Below are 26,843 nucleotides of genomic sequence, written 5' to 3'. Positions count from 1 at the left end.
CTTCTGTAGGAAGGACAAGTAGAAAAAGGGATCCTGCTCTGGTTTCAAACGCAGGACCTACTAGAACACTATCATGGGAGGATGAGGCTACCACATTTTGTTCACATACCATCTGAAGCAAAGATCTTGGACCCAAATATTTACTGGGGTTATATGAACAAATATGAGCTTACTTCAGATACCAAAATGGCAATTTTGATGACGATGTAAAGTAAGGTCATCTGCCTTTATTTAAAACATTGCAATACAATAGGTTGAAACAAGCTACTATGAATGTACAATTTCTTAACATAATTTATATACAATTCATACACTCTTTGATAGCGAGAACCAATCCAAACCATGCATTGATTGTGTCTAATTGCACTCCGCATTACGCGCAGTGCTTTCAGCTGCTTCGCGTCGTGAGGCTTGATTCATTTTTCGGGCGGTTGATGCATTCATATTTGGTTCTATTTTCCAATATTTTAAGTGATAATTTTATTATAAAAACAGCAAATATCACGGTCGTGTTTTTTTCTTCTTGTGTATGAAATAGGTTAATGAACTCATATTACTTGTTGCTCAAGAAATTAGACAAAATAATGCACTCCCCCCCCCTTCGGGGCTCGTGCATTAGACGCATCAACATCAGCGCGTGTGCATTATTTTGTCTAATTTCTCTCCCAACAAGTAATACTCGTTCATTAACCTATAACTACGGTTTATTACAGTTTTGCACACACATCCAGCATACTGTATTCGATCCAATAGCCCCGTCAATAGCACCCCCTTCCCTATAAATTATAACATTCTGTCCCCTGTGTGCCTTTTTAACTCACACTTTTTAAGTGATCCCATTCAATTGAAAAGATTTTAAGTACTGGAAAAGTGGAAATGTTCATGATACATTTATTTTTGTTTTCTAAGCAGCAGCTACCTCAACAACAACAATGTGTGAATATATTGCTTGTGTGCATAGTTTAATGCATAGAATGTGAATTTAAAAATAAGGGAAACAGTTCAAAATTGGCAAAGTGTGAAAAATTACACACACAAAAATGTCCAGTTTTACAGTGTAGTTGAATCACTTGGGGATTCAATCATGTTTCAGCGTTATCCGTGCACCGTTTAACAATGATGCGTCAGAGTCGTCTGCGTGGTTTACTTAGTGAGGTAAATACAAGACACACCAGACGTGAGTTGTTAAAGGGTGATAAACAACGCTTAAACATGATTGAATCCCTTTCAACAACAAAACAAGCTAAAAATCATATGTCGGTTAGTCATTGCCACTGGCATTACAAGAAGATCAATGACTTCTCTGTTGATACTTGCAATAATACTGCAACAAATAATGTATTCATTCTGATGATTGATGAATAAAATATGAATGCAAGAATGTTTCTTTTCTTAAAATATAACATAGTTTTACAGGTAAAAAATTTCCCGTTTGATTTCCAAAATATAGCAATTATTAACCACCCTCTTCAGATGGCTTTACTTAGGTGCCCTGTGCCTTAATTATCTTGCTGTAGCAAATGATAAAGGAGAGAAGTAGAAAAAGTGATCCAGCACTGGGATTGAACCCAGGACCTCGGGTTTACAAGACCTATGCCTTAACCACTCAACTATTAGAGTTTCATAATTAAGCAGGTTGAAATTCAAGCCTGTAACTGGTTACTTTTAATAATTTTTTACTTCTTCAATAGCTATCATCTAGGTCATTCAGATAATAAATGATCACTTTTTGACTTCTTCAAATTACAGAAATTATCAAAAATGAATGTGTCCGAAAACACTGCACGTAGTGTATGCCCTAGCAATTACAAACTATTAATACACTCATGGCATTTGCTAACATTTTGACTGCTCAGTGCCAGCAGAAGTGGGTTAAGTGCAATAGCTGCCCTGTAAACATTTGGCAATTTACACACAGTATATTGTACTCACCTACACATGGCAGCTACTGCACTTACCCAGTTGTGGCACTGAGCAATCAATCTGCTCCGATTGGTATTCGCTATAAAAGGAATGTATGAAACACAGGCTGTTTATCCTGTCTGTGTGCCAAGCAGCTTTAGTAGTTAAACTGTTTTGGGCTCCAAGCAGTCAATATTTTGTGACCAATAAAAACATGGGTTGTGTTTTTTCCAAAGATTTTGATTATTGTCACAGCTAGGTTACGTATTTTATAAAGACATTGTACAACAGGAACTTTAAACACACTAAAAATCCATCCTGCATGACGAATGGTGGGCTTTTTGGTACTGATATTGGCGAGACTGTTCCTTAAATAAATTACATTTATTTATTAAAATGTAACTATTATCAATGATGATGATTAGAAATTGGTTCATAGAAGATACCAAGATTGCAGTTTACATCATATAGGTATATCTCAAGGCATATCCTGAACTTTAAGAGCACTAAGTTTCAAAATATATAAACATCATCATAATAGGAAGCAATTTAAGACTTCTACGCTACTCAAATTTCACTCACCGGAGCGCTTTCACCGGGTCAATCGGCGTCTTCAGCAGATGTTATTGCTCTAAAGATTTGTTGCTAGTGATGCATCATAATTTAATAGGTACAAATAATACAAGATTCTGCATACATCTTTGTATTGCTTTTGTGGGGAAACAAAAGGGTACTGAAATGTGGAAATTTAATTTACAGTATCTTGTATGAACTTTAAATTTCATCAACAAAAAATTGACATGGCATAGAAAGTTGGCACCATCACTTTCCTTTCACCCCCCCCCACCCATTAGATGAAGATGACAATACTAGTATAGAGAAGCATATGCTTGACATTAAAAAAAAAACAAGACTGAATTCATTTACAGATTTTGGAACCATGGACCAGGCAAAGAGTTTGGTGTCCCTTCACACAAGTGCAGACCGACTGTATCACAATAAAACATCTGCGTCTGCATCCCGCTGTATTACTTTGCCTACAGAGCGCTATGTTACCATTTTTAACACTGAAACATCATTTTTGTCTTGGGCATATTATACTCGTGGTTGGCGTAAAGATCTTCATGCATTATAGTCCATTTGGCTTCTTCTAGAGATTGATGTCAGTACTTTATCAGAGTTATTTTGTGCATGTGCAGATGTACTGCCTTTAATCATGCCTGTAAACATGGCAATTTTTTTAGTCAATGCATGCAATTTATTATTACTCGCACTGGAGTACACACTGACATGACTCTCTCAAGGAAACCTAATAGACTGTCGATAGGGAGGATTTATTAACAGCAATCTGTAAAAAACATGAAGATGTAATCGCCACTCGCTGTTTTTACTGTAAAGCTGAATTTATACTTGATCTCCGATGGGCAATCGCTGATTTTTACGGTGCATCGCTCGTCGCTTTTGCATTTATACATTTATCACGGCGATTGCGTTTGCAGACAACAATTAAAATATTCTAAATACCACAAGATACATTTTTAAAACATCAGTTGCTGTCAATAATTATTGCTTTGAATTAATTCATCGCCAAAAGTTATTAAAATAATCGAGAAAGGTAAATTAAATAGCAAAATAATAGATCCAGTTGGTTGTATATGATTGGTTGACGCATTCATGTGTCAAGCGATATCGCTGGGAAGTTGAGATTTTTTCAACTTGCAAAACCGACATCGTTTTTGCCTCAACGATTTGAATTGATTGATCGACTTGACGCTCTTGAAATGTATGTAAACACTGAGCATGCGTGAGAATCGCTTTTCTGCAAAAGCGATCGAGTATAAATTCAGCTTAAAAGTGATTTATCTGTACATGAATAAATACCACCTGGCAAATTGCATTGACAGAAACATCCCCGGGGGAGGGGGCATTTGTAACTATGTCTGTAATAGTCAACTTAGTAATACAACCCTGGTTAGTCTCAATATGCTATCAGGCCATTCCAATTGAAATTTATACACCCCCTATGGAAGACTGACTCCATTTGAAATTTACATCTTAAAGTTCATGTCTTTCACAGTGGGTATATGAATTTCAACTGGAACAACCCATTCTTTAAGTTATTATCGTCTTTTAATGATATGATACACAAATAAGTAATATGGATTTGATGTATATGTTAATTATGGAATAAAATTGTTCACCAATGCACAGTATTCACCATGGCCATGTCACCTGGGCCCCTCCATGGAGTCTTCATTGGCTTTGGGTCTTTTCGGTGGGCTTGCTGGCATTCTAGTAGAGAATCTCTTGTTATTCAAGTCTATGTAAAAGAAAGAAAAGTAAAATGAAAATCTATTTAATTAACCCAATTCAAAAATTGTGGAATTATACAGGGTGTAACAATAAAATTTATACAATTGCATTTTGTCTTCTCAGGAAAAAACTAAAAGAGTTATGGCACAAATATTGCATGCAATACAATCAGTAATATTTTGGCTAAAAGAAGATGTTTAGTTGGTTTCTTTACTAGCTTGGGTTCAAAAGTTATGTCCAATTAATTAAAACAATTACCAACATTTCTGTTAACAAATTCTACATACTTCTCATAGTTATAATTATGTAAGTGTACGCCTTGATGGAAGATGTGGGTTTGAAAATGAGCTATAAACAATCTTATGGTTTCTGCTTGACTCCATGTGCTACCGAATGTCACAACCATAAAAATACGCTCGTCCATCGTGAATTGGGGTTGAAGTTGTTGAGCTGAAGCCACGATTTCTAGTAAATGAGGTTGCCATGTCAGTGCTTATATTAGTTGTGACTTTCAAAACCTCATGGAGATATTCTATTATGTAATCATTTCTACCACTTCGAATACCCCATTGTTTAAAACTACCTATCATAAGAGCATCGTCCATGGTTCAACTCTATTCAGTCACTTTTGTAACACTTTAGACAAAAGTGGCCCAAGCAGTTTTAAGACTAGGTTACATAATTGGCCATATCTTCACTTTTATATTGTCAATTTTATTGAAACAAAGCTTAGCCGATGGCAAAGGAAATTATCTTTATAGACATATAAATATCAAACCATAAAATAAGCGGCATACTTGTGTCATTCTATTTTCAAAATTGTACACATTTTATTGTTACACCCTGTATTATAATAGGGTGCTTACCCCCTTAAAAAGGACCCCCCCCCCCACAAAAAAAGAGTTGATGTTCTAAGAGTGACATTAGCTATGTGTCCAAGACATTTTAATTCTACAGTTTTGTATAAGGAGTAAAAGATGAAAAACAGAGATTTAAATTTTTTTTTCAAAAAATGTTCAAGATGAGTTCTAATGTAACAGTGATCAAACTGTATTGTAACAAACAATATTGTAACCATACTTTTCTATACAGAAGATGAGAAATGTCACGATGATCACTTCAGTTCAGTGCTGCCGAGAGCCATTACCGGCTCGGGGGTAAAATGTACGCACACACCCCCTTTTTTACGCCCCTCCCCAAGGTGTCTTTTCTTTGCTGTTATGGGCCCATTAATGTATGTTTTCTTTATTTCTATGGGGCCCTTAGGACCCTGGGCCTGGGGGTAACGCACCCCCTTAACCCCCCTTGTCTGCGCACTGCTTCAGTTCTACGTGGTTAAGAGACACAAGTTTAATATTTTCACCATAGAAAAGAATATTTGCAAGTAAATTTGTTACCACTACTCACAAGAATTGCAAAACATTGAGTTGTCATCTTCTCGTCCTCTCCCAGTCTCATCTCCAACATCATCAACTTCCATCCTTGGTTCATCTCCTCCTCCCTCATCTGTTTTACTCCGATCGCCACCATCATCATCATCGTCGTCGTCTTCCTCAGCAGGCGTCAAATCAATCTGTGTTATTTTGGCACATAAGGATCTAGCGTTCTTCGTAGGTGATGTTGATTCATCAACCATTGCTGCCGATCCGTTTCCAGTATTTTTCACTTCTTTACATACGCCTTGCTTTGGTTTTGAACGTTTACTGTAAAAATTAGTGGCAACATTCCAGTCCTTTCTACTGCCATTGCTGTTACCGTTGGTACTCCCTCCGTTTGGATGCAGTTCTGTTTGATCTACACCCATACTGATTTCAGTCAACTTTATACTCTGTGTGATATCAATCGTTTCTACTCCCATCTCATCATCATCTTCATCAAGCTTTTGTTTTGCCTCGCTACTATCATCAATAATCTGTACATCTGGCTCGTCATCTTTGATACCATCTTCATCTGTGTTTCCATGGTGACTATTTCCTGACAGAAGATCTGCCTTATCCACTCCCATTGCTTCTGCTGCTTCTTTCAGCTCTTTTTTCCACTGTTCATAAAATTCAAGCTCATCCACTTGGTCATCTCCAACACCTTAAAAAATAAAATAATATTGATTCAAAGTAAATAAACCGTAAGATCATTGTGAAACAATTCATACACTCTTAGATAGTGAGAACCAATCAGAGCACACATTAATTAATTACTAGCCGTGTATAAATATTGTATAATTGCACAGGTGCGCACGTAGCGTAGTATGTGCAGTGCTTTCAGACGCGTTCATTTTCTTGCGGGTGGATGCATTTATATTTGCTTGCATTTTCCAACATATTTTATAGTGACAACTTTGTTATAAAAATAGCGAAAATCACTGGATTTTTTTCTCATGTATATGCATTAGACACATCAACATCTCAGTACGAGTGCATTATTTTGTACAATTTCATTCCCAACAAGTGATACGCATTTATTAACCTATAATTATCACATCATGTAAACAGGATCAAGACCATTTCTGCATAATTATAGAGGGCCAGGGGATTGATTCACTCTATCATTATTATTTGAAGAAATCAAAGAGCTCTTGGAATCAAAATTGTAGTGAAATGATTGACAGACACAATTTCAATCAATGATATAAAAAATGTGAACAAGGAAAGCCAGAAAAGGTAGAGAGACACCCGTAGGCCAGGGCATTTCAGGACTATAGTCTTACCTTCCTCCACTACTTCATTGCTACTAATCTCTTCACTGCAATATTCTGTACTGTCTGTACTATCATCGCTTTCACTGCTTGTATCTTCTTCATCTAATCCCATCTCTTCAGCGACTTGTCTCAGTTGCTCTTTCCATTCTTCTTCTACATCCATCTCTTCCTCTTTCAGCAGTGTTTCTAGTTCCTCCTGTTCTCGTTTCTCTTTTCGCTTTTGTGCTAGGCATCCTTGCTTTAACTTAATGGAATTATTACCTAAATAGGAGAAGATATTCAAATTATTTGGTAAGCTTTTCAGTGGACTTATAAATCTATCAGACATTCTTGTTTAATGGGTGTGGTCTAGATTGCAGACTAACGGCCACAAAATCTGACTGGACATTGTTGTGTTTCAATGCGACAAAATACCGTAAAACCTTGTCTACAAGCATATTATAGTGTATTTGATTCAAGCTAAATTAATCCAGGAGCCCTCCATTTATAAACAAAACTATAACATTATGGAGTTTGAGCAAATAAGTTTATACAAGTGTATACAAACAAGTAATATTGCAAGACCAATCTATTGTATTGGCATGTTTGCGGTAGTTTTGTATTATTAAATTTAGCTTGAATTAAAAACACTCTATATGCTTGTAGACAAGGTTTTACGGTATGTCGGTTTGTGAAGCGGCAAAAAATACAAAATTGTACGCAAAAAATACAAAATATACACCATGTAAATACATCGGTATGTGAAACGGCGGTTCATGTGTAATTGAACAGCTCTTTACAAATACGCCTCTATGTGAAACAGGCAATAGTAAAAATAGCAAATACAACTAGGTTAATTAATTAATTAATTATGTCACTAATAGTAATAAATTAACATCATCCCTAGCCAGGATTTGGTAATTTTGAAGAGTGTTATCTACCCATTTATTCTGCCAAAATTCATGAAAATGTCCAATACGTCACTATGTGATATGCCCGACAATGTGTTGCTATGGCCTTGTTTTGCAAATCTGATCTACTAAAAAGGTCAATAGCCTTTCTCAACACCTAATGTAAAGTGTGCTGAGGCTTGTGGATCAACGTCTAGGCGTTGTGCCTATGCGTAGCGCACTATAAATCACTGCACTTTTTTTTTATAATGTAGCATCTGTCAAAGCATTAATTTTGCATGAGCAAATACCCTGTCTAAAATGACCGGCAGATGGGTGGCTAGCTAAGACACTGATGGGGTATGCCGGCATCCACTATTCAAAATATTGGACCTGTCTGTCATCTATCACACAGTAGAGGATAGTAAAAACAAAAATTCCTGTTGTTTATTCTGTAATTTACTTAAAGTAAGAGTAAAAGGTGTCCAGGAGCTTCCATTAAAGACATTCTTACCAAGTTGAAACTATGGGCTACATATTACTGACATGAATTTGGTCCTTCTCTAAGCTTTACTGAACAGTGAGTTTGATTAAACATGTGTTGAACTTGAATAATTTCATTGTCACAGATCATATCATATCTTCTTACTCTATTTGCGGGTACCTAGAAATCATGCAATTTTTTGCATATAAATGAATATTAATGAGCTTATTAATGAGCGAATATCAATGCGCTATAGAAGAAATAAGATATTATTATCATTTGCATATTTTGCTTATATTTTCATTAATCAACTCTGCAGCTTAAACCTAATAACCGATCAACTTCACACTTGGTATTATGTAAGGCCCGGCAAAAAACGAGATCTCGCTTTTCACGCCGCGAATCTCGCTATTAACCAATTATCTCGCTTTTTAAGAAAGTTCCCAAGCAGTATACTTACTATAAAAATGTTGCTTTATGCCATAAAAGTTCACCGAATTCCACGAAATGAACTTCTCCATCGGAAAAGTGTGCAGAATTCAACAGCTGCATTGCAACCACATTGCAATTGCAAAAGCCAATGCTTTACTTAATAAAAAATGACATTTCATTGCAAATGAGTTCAAGTTTAGGCCAAATATCATTATATTTATTGAATTACTGGAATATTTTGACTATAAAACATAATTCAAGGTCAAATTTTTGTCACTTTTTCTTCGACTCACGCCAGCATCGACAGTTCTGTTTACATACAATCTAAACTGACCTAATCTGAACAATAGAGGGCAGGCAACATTTTTTATTTATTTATTTTTTTTATTTGATTTTCGTATTTTCTGGCGTTTTTAAAGCTTCTTGTGCCATTTTTCGGGGAAAATCTCGCTTTTCTCGCTTTTTAAAATTTTGGATCTCGTTTTTTACTTCCAAAAATTGCGTTTTTTGCCGGGGCCTAGTATTATGATACCGGTAGTATATAGTGGGCTGATGTGTTGTTATTATTTACATATTTATGAATATCAATGAGCTTATTTGCATATTGCTTATTATTAGTATTTACAAACCTTTGTTATTTACACACCTTGCGAACCATGTAATTCTAGATTCTTGAACAAATTCATCAGGACTGTTCATAGTAGAATTGTTAGTTGTGATTTCTTCGACTAGTCAATAAAATATCCACTTACTTGCAGACGTTTCGGAAACTGTCAGTTTCCTTTATCGATGCTATTGATGTAATGACGATCTGATACAGCTGATGTTGACTGCTGCTTAGCAACTGAGTTGCTGAGCAACTGGCAACTCAGTTGCTAAGCAGCAGTCAACATCAGCTGTATACAGATCGTCATTACATCAATAGCATCGATAAAGGAAACTGACAGTTTCCGAAACGTCTGCAAGTAAGTGGATATTTTATTGGACTAGTCGTAAGAAATCACAACTAACAATTCCATGTAATTCTAGTTTGCTACTAATTAGAACTAAAAGTTGCATCCTTGACCCGATCAACAGCCTCATCCCCATTTTTCTTCATTAAAACTGAGATTGCCGTATCAGAAGAAAGGTCATATTTTTCTGATTATCCCAGTGAAATTTAACATCATTTTTGGTTTTATTGGTGTGAACAAAAATTAGTGATTTGTGGTAACCACACTGAAGTGTATGTACTATTCTAGGAGGCATAGTTATACACAATTTTGCTTCTCATATCAAAACTGCTGGAGCAATACAACCTAAAATTTGTAAACATATTGCTTTATTAATGGTAGGCCTTAACCTAAGATGGAAAACAGTTTTCCAGCTTCTTCTGAGACAAACATATGCTTGTGGTTTTTACCTAGAGGGAAACCACTTACCTAGTGTTCCTAGATCAGTGTTTTTGAAGATTTCACATACGCCAGGGTGTCCCCTGAATTTGCTGACAAAATCCAGTGTGCTAGCTGGACCCAGGCAGACACCAAGATGACTTAGGGATAGGTATGTCTATCAAAAAACACAAAATAGAAAATGTTACGTATGTCAGTAAAAAGAGGTTGGAGGATTCAAAGCGCTGTAATTTCGCTGCCATGGTGAATCATCACAATCAGATTGCATAAACCAGGCCAGTTGCAGCTGAACACGGCGCAAACCTATCCGCACTTAGATTGTAACATCCACCAATTATCTGTTCAGCTCCCCAAATTCCATTGGGTGAAGGAAATTTTTGATAACCAAACAACTAATCACCGATTGTTTGAAAGCAGGAGGAAACCAGAGATCCTGGAAACCTGCGAGAATATTGGGATAAATCGGGATAAACAAAGTGCATATACAGTCCTTGGGAATGGCCGGGGCTTGAACACAGGACCTCGAGTTGTGCCAACTCGCTCTCCTCAAGACTAAAAGACCATGATGTACATGTACTGTATCTTTTTTAAACATATTTTTTTCTGGCATATTTGCCCTGCATATTTGTTATGTTGCCTAAACACCTAACTGAAATCAGCCAATTTTGATGCCTATGTTTTTGAGATATTCCAACTGTTGATTTGATGTTCTTTATAGTCAATGTCCTTTGTGAATGGGGACAGAATTGAATACAGAGTACAGAATATTATATTTGCAATTACAAAGAACATGCACAGGTATCACACATGGACGCTACTGTCTCCAATGAACTCGTCGGGTTCATCACATAGTGACGAATCGTGATTTTTGGCAATTGCAATTTTCATTAAGGCCAAAAAAAAAAAGTGTTTGTTTGCCCAGACACGACCGACTCAAAAAATCAAAAAACTTCAAACACTTTTTTTTTTTTTTTTTTTTACAATGGTATAAAAATAAAGAAAATGATGTTTTTTTCCCATTTAGTCCTCCCCAACAATATTTTACCATCAATCAACATCATCAATATACAGAACCAAGCATGACAAGTAGGGTTTGGGATTTTGTACTCCAGCCCGACACCCTTGCAACAAGCTTGCATTTATACTGAATTTAAATACTGAATTTTGCAAAAGAGATTAATCTTTATATGGTAAGGTTGAAATACATTCATACAATCCTATATCAAAGCAGCCAATCAAAAAGCGGTTAGAAAAGTACGCTGAGTGCATTGATTGTGTATAAAGTGCACTCCGCATACTATGCGCGGTGCTTTTGCACGTGTTCGCGTCGCGTAGGATTGATTCATTTTTCGGGCGAGTTGATGCATTTATATTTCCGCGTCTCCCAACAAGAAATACGTGTTCATTAACCTATAATTAAAGTTTGACACAAGTACAAAATGTAAGGCTGAATTCCGTATATTTTCCCTTACCCCACTTGCTGCAACACATGCATAGATCTATAAAAAAAAAAAAAAAAAAAAAGAAGGAAGTCGACCCTCACGGACCCACTCCTTGCTACCCCATGTCTGGGCAAACAAACACTTTTTTTTTTTGGCCTATAGGTTTTAAATATCGTTATAAGTCCCAAAGCTGAAAATTAACCTGTAATTAACTAGTAATTAAATAATTAAGTTGGTGTACAGGGTGTAACAATAAAATTTGTACAATTGCATTTTGACTTCTCAGGGAAAAACTAAAAGAGTTACGGCACAAATATTTAATGCAATAGAATCAGTAATATCTTGGCTAAAAGAAGACGTTTAGTTGGTTTCTTTACTGGCTTGGGTTCAAAGGTTATGTCCGATTAATTAAATCGTCCAGAAAACGTGTTGGGCCACTTTTGCCATGTTAGCGTATATAATGTTTGAACCGCGTAGATTGTGCTTATTGTGCATTGAACATCAAAGAACTAACAAAAAAGAATTATAAGTGGTGTTTCTTCATTATAATTAACACGAACTTAATAATAATATGATATTTCTTTAAAATCTATAAATGTCATGAAATTGCTTTCAAATTATCCCGGGAAATTATCTTATAAATAAAGTAATTTCTCATATCCCTGAGATATCATTGGTAAAACTGAGAACAGTTTTTGCACCCATAAGTACAAAACAATAAAAATTTGAAATAAATTTCAGCTGGGCTTCTAGCTGTTCTGGGGCGACCCCTATTGCAAGCATGTCTGTCAACAAATTTGACATACTTAATTGTATGCCTTGATGGAAGAGGTGAGTTTGGAAAATGAGCTATAAACAATCTTATGGTTTCTGCTTGACTCCATGTGCTACCGAATGTCACAACCATAAAAATACGCTCTTCCAACGTGAATTGGGGTTGAAGTTGTTGAGCTGCAGCCACAATTTCTAGTAAATGAAGTTGTTATGTCAGTGCTTAGTTGTGACTTTCAATCAAAACCTCAAGGAGATATTCTATTATGTAATCATTTCTACCACTTAGAATACCCCATTGTTTAAATCGACCTATCATAAGAGCACCGTCCAACTGGTCCATGGCTCAACTCTATTCAGTCACTTTTGTAACACTTAGACAAAAGTGGCCCAAGCGGTTTTAAGACTAGGTTACATAATTGGCTATATCTTCACTTGTATACCATCAATTTTATTGGGACAAAGCTTATCTGGTGGCTAAAGAAATTATCTTGATAGAGATATAAATATCAAACCAAAAAATAGGCGGCATACTTGTGTCATTCTATATTCAAAATTGTACAAATTTTATTGTTACACCCTGTATAGTAAAAAAATTGTACACAAAGTAGAAAAAGGAGCATCACATAGTGGCGTATCTACTATTACGAAAAAGCGCATCACATAACGGTGTATCATGATCATGTGGTCAAGATACACCACTATGTGATGCACCTTTTTCATAAAAAGCGTATCATATAGTGGCGTATAGTGGATAGTACGCCACTATGTGATGCATTTTGTCCTATGTTTACGGTATTTTTCCGTTTCACATACTAACATATAAATTTGGAATCCTTTTTTACCCATTTAAAAGCTATTAAATATGCAGTAAATATAGGACAATAATGTACTTTGAACACTTGGGAATAGTTTTCATGTAACGAATTCAAAATTATTGCAAGAACACAACAACACAAGTTTGTTACAAATCACCATTTTTTCTAACTCGTTTTTCTCCAAAATGCACTTTACAGTTTTGTTTATGATACGCCACTATCTGATGAACCCGACAAACTATAATAACAAATAATATCTACCAATTGTTCTTTGCATCCAGACAGATGTAAGAGCAGTGATGTTAGTTGTTGTGTGGCTCTGTAACTACTAGGATCTTGATAGTGCAGTAGCAGAGATAACACCATGCCTACAGCAACATTGGGTCTCTTCACTTGGGATGCTGATGGCCTACCATGCATACGTTTACCCTGTGCAGGAGAAAAAAATATAACCTATTATTTCAGGTTTTGTTTATTATTTATGACATCTTATACAGAAGTTATTAATCAGATGTGTATCCTCAACTATCCCCAACATTTTTAGCAAAGACCCAAAATTAAATGATAATTGGTACATTTTTTTTTTGTATATCTCAAAATATGTGTGCTACACACTTTAGTACATGTGGCATTAGTGGGTATAATTAACATAACATAGGATGTACATACAGATCACAGCAAAACATGCACTTGGATTAATTAGCCATAACCCTGCTACAGCCTGGATCAGGGTACCCCTGACCAAACCACTCTGATGATGCTAGGGTTATCAAGGCCAATACTGTTAAAAAGTGACCACCAAAACACCATAGAATCTGTACACAAGATTTTGGGGCTATTTGTAGCACTAGTTTGATGATCCCGGGCATATAATTAAAAGGGAGTGGCCAAAATCACTGGACCATACACAGGGTTTACTTTAATGCACAAAACACACATATTAACGTGTTCGGACACTTTGCGGACCCCTTCAAATCCAAAGACAAAGTCTCAAAGTCCAACGCATACAAAATCTTGAAAACGTACGCGTTCAAATAATTGCAAGATTTGAATAGACAAACACCAGATATTGTGCATTTTTTCTCTGCTTTTGGCATTTAGGACCTACTCCTGATATGCAGGGCCCAAAAAAGTGCCCTCGAAAGGCTTCATGGACCATCATTTCACAAATTTTCGGCTTTTTCAACTGTTCAAACTTAAATTTACACAGCAATAGTGCCAAAATGTTCCACCAAATCGCTTCAATTAGGTCTTCATAATTGCACAATTTTCCAAGTTCTGAGGGGGTACATCCCCCCATGCGTAGTGGATAAACAAATGGCCACTTTCACTTCTGCTTTCAACATTTGCCAATTTATGTTTAACACAATTTATAGGCCTACCATAATAGGGAAAACTTGCCGTTCACGAAAGGCTTCATGGACTGCCCATTTCACTTTTTTTTTGTTTTTTTTTTAAACTAAAATTTTACACATTAATAGTGCCAAAATGGTCCACCAAATCGCTTCAATTAGGTCTTCAATTTGCAAAAGTTTTTTTTTATTATTATATTATTTTCTTCTAAAATTCTCCTCCCCTTCTGACTGCTCTAGATCCGCCACTGCTCCAAAAACACATGCACATTGTTAAAAATGTCTTCAAAAATAATATTATAAAAATACCCCTTGGGCAATGTTTTGGACCCCTTCAGAGTAAAAATTCACAATTAAAAGGGTCCAAAAAATTTGAAAATACCCCTTAAGCAAAATGCTTAAAGAAAACCCTGACCATACACATGACAGAACTGATAACCATCCTTCTCTGCAGTGTACATGTATGTGCTCCGAGTCCCAGTGAAAATGTCTGCGCGCATGTGCGCACTCCATTTTTGCCCCTGTCTAGACAAGGGGGTGGAGTCTCACAACCTACATCTCACATTGTTCTAATCACTAGTATAGGTGCCTCCCCTTCAGTGGGGCAGGATCTGAGGATTACATTTTCCAGGCACAGTACATGGAATATAACTTCCCCTTCCACATGGGGTAGTCTCCACCTCCAAACCAAGTTAGTTGGTTCTCTGTGCTCATTAACCTAATACCGCACAGTGTCATCATCCCTATATCTTCGTGTCAAAAATTGCCGCGATAGTATGGCGAATCCTTTCGTTTTTCAATAGCTAAGCATGGCGATTTTGTTCGAGATGGGCCGAGCGACTCAGGCTAAGCATCATACGACTATCATGATTACGCTATTCTACACATGATTACGATTTGCGTACATGCTCTTGTACCCCATGTAGTATTGTTATTACAAGGAAATTCGATTTGTTTTCAGGTTAAACACAGGTTTTGTTTTTAATACACTAACTTGAAATTAAATACACTAATTAGCGGCCATTGGCAATTGCTCTGGATACATTTTTACTGCATTTTTGGAGTAACAATTTTTAAATCGTAAGTTGAAATTGTGATATATTTAATTTTGAGAATTACAATTATATAAAGGAACACATTAGCCCATTCACCTTTATAAATCCAGGTGCTTGTATTGAATATATTCAATCACACGTCTATGTCACAATGCATATGTAAACTTTCTTTATCTGTGTCAACAATAGAATATTGATCACCAACGGAGTATGGAGCAGGTATGAAAAAAATATTTATTATATAGGGTGTTGACACTGTGTACGTATTTCCTCAAATAAACGCCCGGGGCCTTGCATTATCCAGGCGGGGGGCATTTATTTAAGGTCATTTTAGAACGATAATTCCCATTAAAATCATTAGGTAAGCTTAAAATTCATGTTGACATGACAAACTATGAATTAGAATCACTGACTTCTGGTTCACTTCCGGCATTACTTCAGGGTTTCCGATCAGATTTTCACCAGTTATAGACGCTATTATCGACCATGTGGGCAACTTGGTAAGCTTACTACACAAGATAGCATCAGACAGGGTCTAATTCTGCATAAAACCGGGCAACGTTATTTCTATAGATCTGCTGCGCATTCAAATTGCATTGTATTGCATCGTAATTTCATTTGTGTCTATGCTAATTATGTTTACACAACATGAACTCACGTGTTTTTAAGCAAATTCGCCGATAATAGGTGATCAAAAGCGATCGGAATGTTACAAAAGAGCAGATCGCATTCAGCTTACTTCATATGAGATGATCTTTGGAAAAATACGGCATAATTTGTCTTGGTGTTTGCGGAATGCCATGCAGTAAAATATTAATACGTTGCGGCAATTCGTGATTGACAACTAACAATCGGCGTGTCCTTCGTATCCTCCACTGTCAATTTCTTATCCACTCACTAATCCTCACAAAAGCTTTGTGTTGATTACGTAATGCGTGGAGGCAAATTGCAATAATTACAATGAAATAATGAGTAGCGCGGGCTCCGAGGAAGGTTTCTTCTTCATCTTACGTAACAGTATTGTTCTCCAAAAAACCCGGAAGCTTGTCGTTTGGAGCTCTAGCTGAAATACAGCAAGATAATGTAAGATAGTAAATGTAAACCTGTATTTTAGCTAGAGTATCTCGAGCTAGATAGCATGGAAATATCAGCATTTTTTAAACATCTTGGTTGAAAAAGTGATGGGGGCGTTTATTTGAGGGAGCGACTATTCAAGGAAATACGGTAGCAATCCACTTACCTGTTGCAACAAATGATCTATTACGGTCACAAGGTCAGGGCAAAGGTCATTGGCTTCATGAAGGACCTCTTCCCAAGAAAAACTCTGCAGATCTTGTGCATTTTCTAACCGTTGTAGTCTTTTGCTGTACTTCAGCAACTTAGCCATATCTAGAAAAACAAATATGTGACAGAGTATATTGCATATGATATACTAGTATGAGCTTCATGTGTAAAAAAAGATGTAAAAATCAATTCTTTTTATATAAACATGAAAAATGCATTAAAAGGGCATTTCGTGATCCACAGCATCATCCTCACACTTTTCTCAAAAAAATTTGAGATTTTTATATCACTGGAAACCTCTGGCTACATATGTAAAAAAAAATTTCTTAATTAATTAATTCGATTAATTCGTTTAGCAAAGATATCGTGATATTTGAATTTCGTTCTGGCATACCAGAACAAAATTACAACACAATGTCTATGGAGCAGTGTAATACACATAATCTTTTTGTGGATATCTACTGAAAAATGTCATAAAAAGAGGATACTAGGATCACAAAATACTCTTTTAAAATGAGTACAAACAAACCTAGTATTTTGCTCAGAGGCTCTGGAGATAGCTTTTGATTTTTTGAGAAAATACCAGCACACAGAACATTAATATAGGTTTCACCAGGAACTGGGCTAGTCATGAGGTAACAGCAAACATTAGCAAATGAGTAAACGCAGGCCTACAAATTGCGCAAAGTTATCAGATTCATTTTGAATTTGGATCCATATTGGAGATGATTTAATGATCTTAATTTCCTTATTTAATAGGGCAAAATAACTCGGGCTGCACTAGCTTGAGATACTCTATCTAAAATACAGATTTACATTTAACTATCTTACATTTTCTTGCTGTATTTCAGCTAGAGCACCATAGGTAGAAAATCTGTGTTTTTCTGAGAACAATACAAACACATAATCTTTTCATGACTTCAGTGACGCGACCTTGATGGCTATCATTTCTATACACCATGACCAGTGAAGTGAGAGAGAATTGAATAGATGCGTGTTTGTCACAAAGGAAATCAACACAATAGAAATTAGCATCTCATGAATGCGCAACAAATCTTTAGAAATAAGAAAACCCACTTTTAGACAGAAGAGAATTGGCTCGTGTCTGGGCTGAACCATGTTTTTGATACTTATAATGAGGTTGGCCCAGACTATCTTGGGTTTCAAGTGTGCACCAATATAGTACCAGAAACTGTGTGCAAAATTTTTGTGTTCCTAAATCCACTAACACCACTTCTGGCTCTTTTTATTATAATGTCATAAGGATTGGGCCAACTTACCAGGCCAACTTACCAAGTGCAATCAAATCAATTTCTGATACGCAAACCTTTAAAAAAATATGAACGTAACAAGGGTTGTACACTCACTAACCTTGGCCCAAGTATTGCATAGCAGTACTGACAAGTGCTTCCTTAGCTAATGGAGACACAGAACACAGCTCATCAAATCCTTTGTAGTAGTCACCAGAACAAATCTTGGCCCACCCTGACTCCATCTATAATAATAATAATTATTAAGACAAAAAGAAACAAACAAGTTTGTTAGTATAGATAGCCTGAAAACCTAAATGTGCAATGCACTTTTAAAACAAAATTAGAGCCTGGATGAATGGTAACATTTATGCTTAAAATCACCAATATCTATTGTCAGTGCATAGTAGGTTAGATATACAGGCTGTATCAAAATGGTTGGTACCCATCAGTTTTGATGGTTATTGAATCTTCAATCTTCTTCAATGGTGAATCCTTATGCAGCTATAAAAGCTAAACTAGGATGGTGCAGAAGTGACGTCAACAGGCAAAGTGCAGAAAGGTGAAAGTGAAGAAAAAGTGATGACCATACCAAACGAAGAACTTAGGGTGCGGGATAAAAGCCTATTTCTTCCAAATGCAACATAGGGTCTTCTTGAAATGGCCGTAATGTATAGTTATGACTATTTATCACATTGATTAACAAATTATGTCAATCCTATGTTGCATTTTGATGTGACAGTCATATCCATATCACTCAGGGTCTTAGCTAGCCACCCGTCTAGCCGTCATTTTAGACGGCCAGTTTGCTCCTGGGACGGGCAAAATTAATGCCTTTGACAGATGCTATATTATAAATTGCATGTTTTGAGAAGCTAATTGACCTTTTTAGTAGACCCAATTTGTAGAACAAGGCCATATCAGCACATATTTGAACTCTTTGAACCCCCAATGGGCTATAGATGTCTGGTAAATGTTTTAAAGGTCAAATTAGGACAAGCAATTTTATTCAAATGACGGGCAACCCTCAATTTCTAGCTAAGACCCTGATATCACTGGAAACTGATGGGTACCAATCATTTTGATACAGCATGTATATGTAAATTGAAAATTTAGGAAAATTATAGATTGATTTTAATCAGATTTTAAGTGATTTTGATTAATGCTAATTATATAAAGAAAATGTACATATGAAAATAAAATGTTTTGAAAAATGTTAAATCTTGAGGCGATATAATAACCTTTTGTGCAATAAATTTGCTTGAGTTGGATTTTCTTCAACTCATGCGAATATTCGCCCACAATAAATGTTTCTGATTGGCTGATTGGCAGCTGTAACCTACTCAAGAAAATCACAAACCAGGGATTAAGATTAGGCTTGTCTCAAGAGGTTGGGGCGTGCTTGGAAGTATTGTATCTGGCCATTGGTTTTGAGTTGGGCCAGTAAATACATGTAGGTGGAGATATTTCATGCGCACGACATTTTGGGGTTCATCTTTTTAATTTTCTCAGTTAATATGCAGCCTATGTAGTTAAATTTCTTCTTCCTTATTAGTGCTGGCCTCATGTATGAGTATTAGCGCACTGTGTACAGACAAGCTGTACTCAGTTCAGAAGTATGTTACTGCGTGGAAGCGGCCATTGACCCTGTATGCTGTAATCGCGTGCCCAGGAACTACCGGCCAGCGTTGGCGCGAATCGCCCTATCGCGTTACGGATCGCGTTGGACATTTGAGCTGGCGACGTGTTCGTTAGCACCCCAGCGACCCCCCCCCCCCCGCATTGCCGTTAGCACCCCATGGCAGCGCCCATCGTGTGTCAATTTGTGGTTCATGGGATCTTTTCTTCAGGCTCTGTCTGGCGTGCAAATTTGGCTGGTGCGATTTTTACAGTGGGGGACCTGGAGGTACAAGATGTAGTGGTACATTTCAAAGCTCCTGGCTTGTTTTACACTTTTAATAAAAAGTGCTTCGTTCTTCCAGAAAACATGCAAGTTTTGAGTTTCCTATACTTTTGTACATGAGAGACATTCTTCAAAGTTTTTTTTTGCCTAATAACATGGCCTACATGACTGAAATTGATATGCGCAATATAAAAACAATGATTCATCAAATTTTTGAACCCCCACCTCTTCGGGTATGTGGCAGGGGCCCACGTGGGGGTACTAATGTGCATCAAGAATACATGTATGATAGTAAAATTCGGTATGTTAAACATACAGAGTGATGTCACTACAAATTGGGACTAAATTAGTAGGCCTATCCCAAGGAAATACATACACACACTCACCCACCCCACCCAACCTCCCCCACCCCACTGCCACCCCACCCCCAAGTCCACCCCGACTGACGGCCGCACAAAGCCAAAGGATACAGCTAAAAGGTTCATATCAAACCTTTGACCCAAATTTGCTTCAATTTTTGACTTAAACATGACTTGATATTAGAGTATATACTATAGGCCTATACGACATCAGTCCAGCATCATCTCAAACATCATCATTCATTGATTAATAATACACATTACATACTTCTTACTAAGGTAATATTCATTGAGGAAAACGAGAGTTTTTGAACGCAAAAACCCGACACAACCAGCATAACATGCTGGTCCGATAATCGACCAAAATGCATCAATTTTGAGCATGAAAAGGTGTTCTGATTTGACCACATGCATGTTAAATGAGTACGATTATCTAGCCCAGTCATCAAGTCAGGGTTCTAAGGAATTTTCATTTTAAAATTGGAAATATATGTGTCCAGAAAGAATCATCATTAATATTTCTTTTTTCGTAGTAAAATCGGGAAAAGCGGAACGTTCCGTTTTTTACCGACTTTGAGGTTTAAAAAGCGGAACAGTTAGGCCAAAGCGGAATGGTTGTCAGGTATGGGATTAGCTCAAACCTGAAGATTTATATCACGCTGCATTGAGTGCAAACAGGGCAGGTATTGAAAGACTCACTTCTCACTCACTCACTCAAGACTACTCAAGACAGTACGAAACGAGACTACATCAATTCTGAGTTCAGAGCAGGTCAAGAGTACTGTTTTAGCCTCATCTCTTATCCTACTATCACTCAAACAAGGCATTTACCTATTTTTGAATGTTTGAACAGTCCAAAATTGTGTTGAAGGGCAATTTTAGCAACATTTTTGATGTGATCGCCCATTGTGATCGCCTATACGTCGAACAACTGAATACAAGCACAACGTATATGGACCAATATATTTTTGTAAACATTTTAGGCCTATAACAAAATGTAAGTTCGTACAAATTGTACAACTATAGTTTCTACCCTATGACCTATAAAAGTTACCTGTTATCAAAGTGTCCATAAAAAACTGGTCATCGTAAGTATCTTTGATGCTGAAAACTAAGGATATTCACGCAGGGACAGGCCAAAAACCTTACCTCGATCGTAAAATCCAGCCGATGCATGTCATAAATAATTCATTATTCTATTGTGTAGATGTCACTGATTGTGTCCATGTATTGTTATTGCACCTGCGATCTCGCGCGAGAGGAGTTGTCAAGCTGAATTTATACTCGATCGCTGGATCACCACCACATGAATTAGCCTCTCGAAAACCTCTCTGAGGTTGTTGCATCGAAACACGCTGACTGGCTTAGCAATTATCAAAGTAGTTTTGTAAACCAATCAGGTTGGACGTACTTTACTGGCGAGTCACATTAATTAATACCGTAAAAGGCCGTCGCGTTCATTGATTGGCTTACGATTTCAAAGAATGGCTTTTACAACCAATGACAATACGGGTTATATGACGCCCGTCGGAAATTTTGTATACATCCACGATGACGTCATGCCCCAGAGCCACAAGGCTGGCTTCTCTGCGGAAGCGAGCGAGTGGTATAAAGTCAGTTTCACACCTGTGATTTAATGGAGCACATCCACAGCGCATTTGACAGATAAAAATGAAATTGGCAATTCTGAGCAACGGGGATTCCATGAAATGGACGATTATGTAAGTTATTCTACAGGATCGGTAATAATTAACAGCTGGTCTGCTGTATTTGAAGTGCATATTGAAGTTTGTAAGTTTGTGACTTCGTATAATTTATTGCAATTGATATTATAGGAAGCTTAAATTGGCAGGCTCTCATGCAATGTATCCGTCTCGTCCGAACATATATGGACGTTCAGGGCAAGTCATACTGAAGTATGACTTGCCCACACAGGGTATAGTGATCGCCTGTGTTTACTTCTGAACTTCCATTGCTTTAGGCACTTGAAACTTGATTCCGAGTTTAGCGTCCACCGCCTGCGTTATGAATTTTGTGCCGCGTTTGAGATGTAAAATCTGAAAATAATTCATTATTTTGCAAATTACTACTAAACCAGAAAGAAAATTTGTTCTGCAAAATTTTTAAACCCCTTCTTTTGTATTTGAACACTTCAAAAACTATAGAAAGCCTTGAGAACTATTTGATGAATCCATCTAAATATTTTAGCATTAAAAATATACAGGTTTTTGACCCTTGCTCTATCCAATTATTTCAATTATACCTTTGGGATACCAGGGTAGACTAGAAATCAACCTAGCCAAAATGTTTTTACCAGATTGTTGATGTTGTAAATAATTTAACTAGGTCTAGGAAAGACCTAGTTTTGACAAATTGGTGCAAAAAATTTATTCCATAATGTTATTCCATAATGTTCTGCATGATTGTTATTTTTGTATTTAATGAGTCAATTCCCCCCACCCCAATCCCATTTCCCCTGTCCTCAAATGTATACGGAGAGGTTAGTACAAATTGGAGTGAAGAAGACTGGCATGGTATACTTCGAAATACATTTAGTTTGTTTTAAAACTTGAAAAACAAAAAGCAAGATAATTATACTTTTATAAATTTATGTTTATGTGTGTTTGTGACATTATATTGCGACTGGCGATACCCAATTAGAATGAACAAAAGCGCATATAAGCATCGGTAAAAGGCCGCTGATAATGAAACCTTGAAAATAATGAATAATGAATAATGAAATAGTTGCCTCATTATGAGCTGAAAAAAATGGGACCCTAAACTCAACATCAAGTTTCAATAGCCTTACACGGTGTCATGCTTCAGCGAATCCGACTAGATTTTGAATGCAGCCTCAAATGTGAAGCCCATCGGCATTCGGTAGCGAGATCAGCGCATACGATGATTTACGCATTTGTATCTCTTTGTGTGTGAAACTTAGTGAAAACAACTCACCATTTCTCATCCTTTCAAAACTCCAAAAACAATAGGAAATTATTTTTACAGAGTTTAAAGATGGAATTTTCCGATTATGTAAAGTTTGCCACAAAAAAGAACATTAAGCATGTTTTTAATGTCATGAACTTGTTGAAGTTCAGGAGTTACGACCGTAGCGACTTCGATCGACGGGGCCATTTTTTAAATCTGCTTGAAATTCATGAAATCTCGATTTGGATTTATCCACGAGACCAAGGGGGTGACACTAAATTCACGGTTGTTCTATTAGCCACGCAAAATCTATGAAAAATTCAGCTGGTTTACTAGCTAGAAAGTGAGGCCAGTTATCGATCCGTTATACTTTTTAGCTCGTTATGAATAATTCATGTTCGACCCCTTGGATCATGTTAATTGAGTTTGGCAAATAACAACGTTGTTAGTTTTGCGAACTTTGCCTGTTCAATGAGAGTATAGCGCCCCCAATACATCTGGGCACAAACCAGGCGAAAAACGATCCAGTTTAATGAAATGGCGGACGGGTATTCCCATCAGGCACCAGTGATATGTTTTTCAAAGAAAGTCTACTAATTTGATATGAAATGACATTTTGCAATAGCAAAGTCAAAATTAGGACTTGCTGTCAATAATATGAAGGAAATATGTGACAGAGGCAAGGTGTGAAATACAAGTAGTATTTAAGTTATAATAACCTTTGATACCTGACCTGACCTTCCATCATGGCGCCTTATTCGTCTTATGTATTTCTATCATGCTCTCAAGTAAAATAAAATACCAATCTGCAGGCTGAGCAGACAATGTTACTTGGCTCCCAGCATGAATTATTGATTTTATACGGAGGTAAAGAAAAGCACAGTGTATGTGCATGATGTGCAAGCATACTCCAAATATTTACGGTAAATCTGAATAGTGGTCACATGGTGACATATCATGTGTTAGGAAATCACGTGGCAACATTTTAAGATTTCAGGCTTGTTTACTAGTTAATTGCCATTTGTACTCTTTATTATTTATCTTTGTTAAGTAACATATATTTTAAATGCTGATAAATCGTGGTTGGCTGCCCATGATATCTGTTAAATTCAATGTTTTATGAATATAATTCTACCACGCAGAGGGGTCACGCAGCAGAATTTCACATCACCTGACTTTGCTAGATTTCGAAGCTCTGCTCTTCAAATTCATGTAAATTTCAAAGTTTATACATTTAATATATTTAATATGATACTAATTTTTTGTTATAGCCAACTGGTACACGAAATATAGGCCCTACTAGCTTATTACCTATACAGAAAGGTGATTATCAGCCTTCACTCAGCAAATTGACATGCCCGGCATATGCAGCCATTCTCCGTCTGGGTAACATGACTGTCGCCCTCAATACGTCTGGGCGCAAATTTAAATAACAATACGCTATTTACATATCAATGCGGCCTCATGCTAATTAAAGCTGCCCCATCCAGGAGTTCATCTATGACGAGACTCCACGAGACTTACCTGGATGATGTCATCATTTTGTGAGTAATTTTGTGACCTTTGCACTCATACCAAACACGACGGGGTTTGTTTTGGGAAAGCCCCTAATTTTTCAGTTTTTTGAGGTCTATTTTTTAGGTAAGATTTTCATGGTTTTTGGCGTAAAAAGTTGTTGAAATGGAGCAGAAGGAGGTCATTACACCTATATTACACCCATATATGAAATTTTAGAGTATTTTAAAGATGTTTGTGGTCATTCTTCTGCAGAAATCCATCGCGCATAGATGCGCAAAGGAATTACTGTGATGACCCGTATTTGCAATTGGCCGTGAAAATCGACAATGGGGGAGAAGTGGTGAGGTGGCGGTGCACGTGTTGTTCCTGATCGGGCTGACGCCGGGGTGGGAGATGTAGCGCATATCGGGTCATGTCGTATGTGGTAAAATGCAAAATGCACACTTAATTCAAGTGATTATTATTTTTGTTACTACTTTTAATCAACTCTATGATACTTTACGAATTTGTATAATTGTTTTTCAATTTTGTTTCGCTTCCTTTGTATTTTTTTTTTCAATACTAAAGTTGAGTAGTGCAGTGTCAGATGAGGTTGACAAGTAACTAAAAAATGGCACTGGCAGAACATGTTCATGTGTTGCATGGGTCATATTAGATTATGATTACATATTCATTTGTTTTTGTTTTTTTGTTTTTTATTCCTTTATTCATTCATTCCTAAATTTACTTGTTTATTTACTTACAATATTTATTTATTTATTTCTTGGAGGCAATATCATCGTCTCTAAAATAATGCTGTATTTATTGTACGCAAAAAAGTGTCTCACAAAAAAACCCAGTAAACTTCACATGACTTTAATAGGCATAACCTCCCCATATTTTAAGTTATAGAGCTGATTCTGGCACCATTGTCTTTCTTTTTTAATGCCCTTTACATTGATACCAGATTTGTAAGTGTTACTTGTAAAAATATTCAAGTGCTAGACAAATAAATCCAGGGTACCCGGAGGGTACCATAAACAAAAATGACAGACAAATTCCGCTACCCTTCACAACTTCAAATAGGTATAACTCCCCCATACTTTGAGCTATAGAGCTGTTTTTGGTACCATTGTCTAAGTTTCTTAATGCTCTTTACAGTGATACCAAATTTGTAGATGTTCCTAGAATAAACCTAAAAAGTGTTGTCCTCGCTACATTCGGTGAGCTGAGCAAATTTAAATTAGTCTACAAATCCGTAGACTTCTCAAGTAAAGCACTTCTCAAGATGCACTTTTCGGTGGTTTTTAGACATCACCAACTCAAAAACATGCAATCACTTCTGGCATTATCATTCATGATTTATGGATGACCATCCATGTGACGGATGACGTACGTCATCATGCATGTGGTGAGGCTACGACCCTACGTGCACATTAAATAACATACTTACTTTGGCAAACTGTCACAACAAATAATTTATCAACTGCCTTCTCTCAATTCCATACCATATAAAGAAAGTAATGTTGCAATTTCATGTAAATTCACGGATCTATACGGGCAAAAATTAACAAAATATGCACACAATTCGCCCTACGACAACAACAAAACATTCAAAAACAATCCTTATCAACAGCCCGGTGACGATTGGCAAACAGGTAAGTAAAGCCTGTGACCCTTCTTGGGTTGCCAGTTGCATCATAAAATTCTTTATCTTGAATTGTCTCGAATCAATCAACCAATCAAGCAACATATCATTCAATCAATATCAACGTAGGCCTATAAATCGATCCATCGATCGATCGACCAATCAACATATCAATAAATCATCAATTAACTTAGTCAATCAATAATTAATCAATAGGGCCTAATCAATCGATAATCAATCTAATCAATCTTGAGCCTGGGGGGGGGGAGGCTGAAAAGAACAAACAATGCCCGGAGGCCCTACAACCAATCAGGGGATGTGCAATAATTATGAACCTCCCCGGGGAGGGCTAAAATGTCCCGGAACGTCGTGCCAAAATTGCTTCCCACCACCCACTATGGCCCACCCCCCCCCCCCTTGCATGTCAAAAATCAACATTTTATTTTGCAC

At 36.8% G+C, this 26,843-nt stretch overlaps 1 protein-coding gene across 1 annotated transcript; it reads right to left on the bottom strand.

Annotated features, from left to right (window-relative positions):
- Positions 1–606: 606 nt before the first annotated feature.
- LOC140136921 (uncharacterized) lies at positions 607–26,374 on the bottom strand. Its single transcript, XM_072158572.1, has 8 exons — positions 26,199–26,374; positions 18,180–18,303; positions 16,765–16,913; positions 13,379–13,546; positions 10,117–10,243; positions 6,920–7,171; positions 5,623–6,297; positions 607–4,222 (listed from the first exon to the last, which is right to left on the bottom strand). The coding sequence occupies exons 2-8, from the start codon at positions 18,301–18,303 to the stop codon at positions 4,131–4,133; spliced, it is 1,587 nt and encodes a 528-aa protein (XP_072014673.1). The 5' UTR covers positions 26,199–26,374; the 3' UTR covers positions 607–4,130.
- Between the last annotated feature and the right edge of the window lie 469 nt (positions 26,375–26,843).

The sequence above is a fragment of the Amphiura filiformis genome, chromosome 17 (genome assembly GCF_039555335.1).
Source record: "Amphiura filiformis chromosome 17, Afil_fr2py, whole genome shotgun sequence".
NCBI classification, from domain to species: domain Eukaryota; kingdom Metazoa; phylum Echinodermata; class Ophiuroidea; order Amphilepidida; family Amphiuridae; genus Amphiura; species Amphiura filiformis.
Note: the sequence above shows the minus strand (reverse complement) of the source record. Positions and strands in the feature narration are given on the sequence as shown.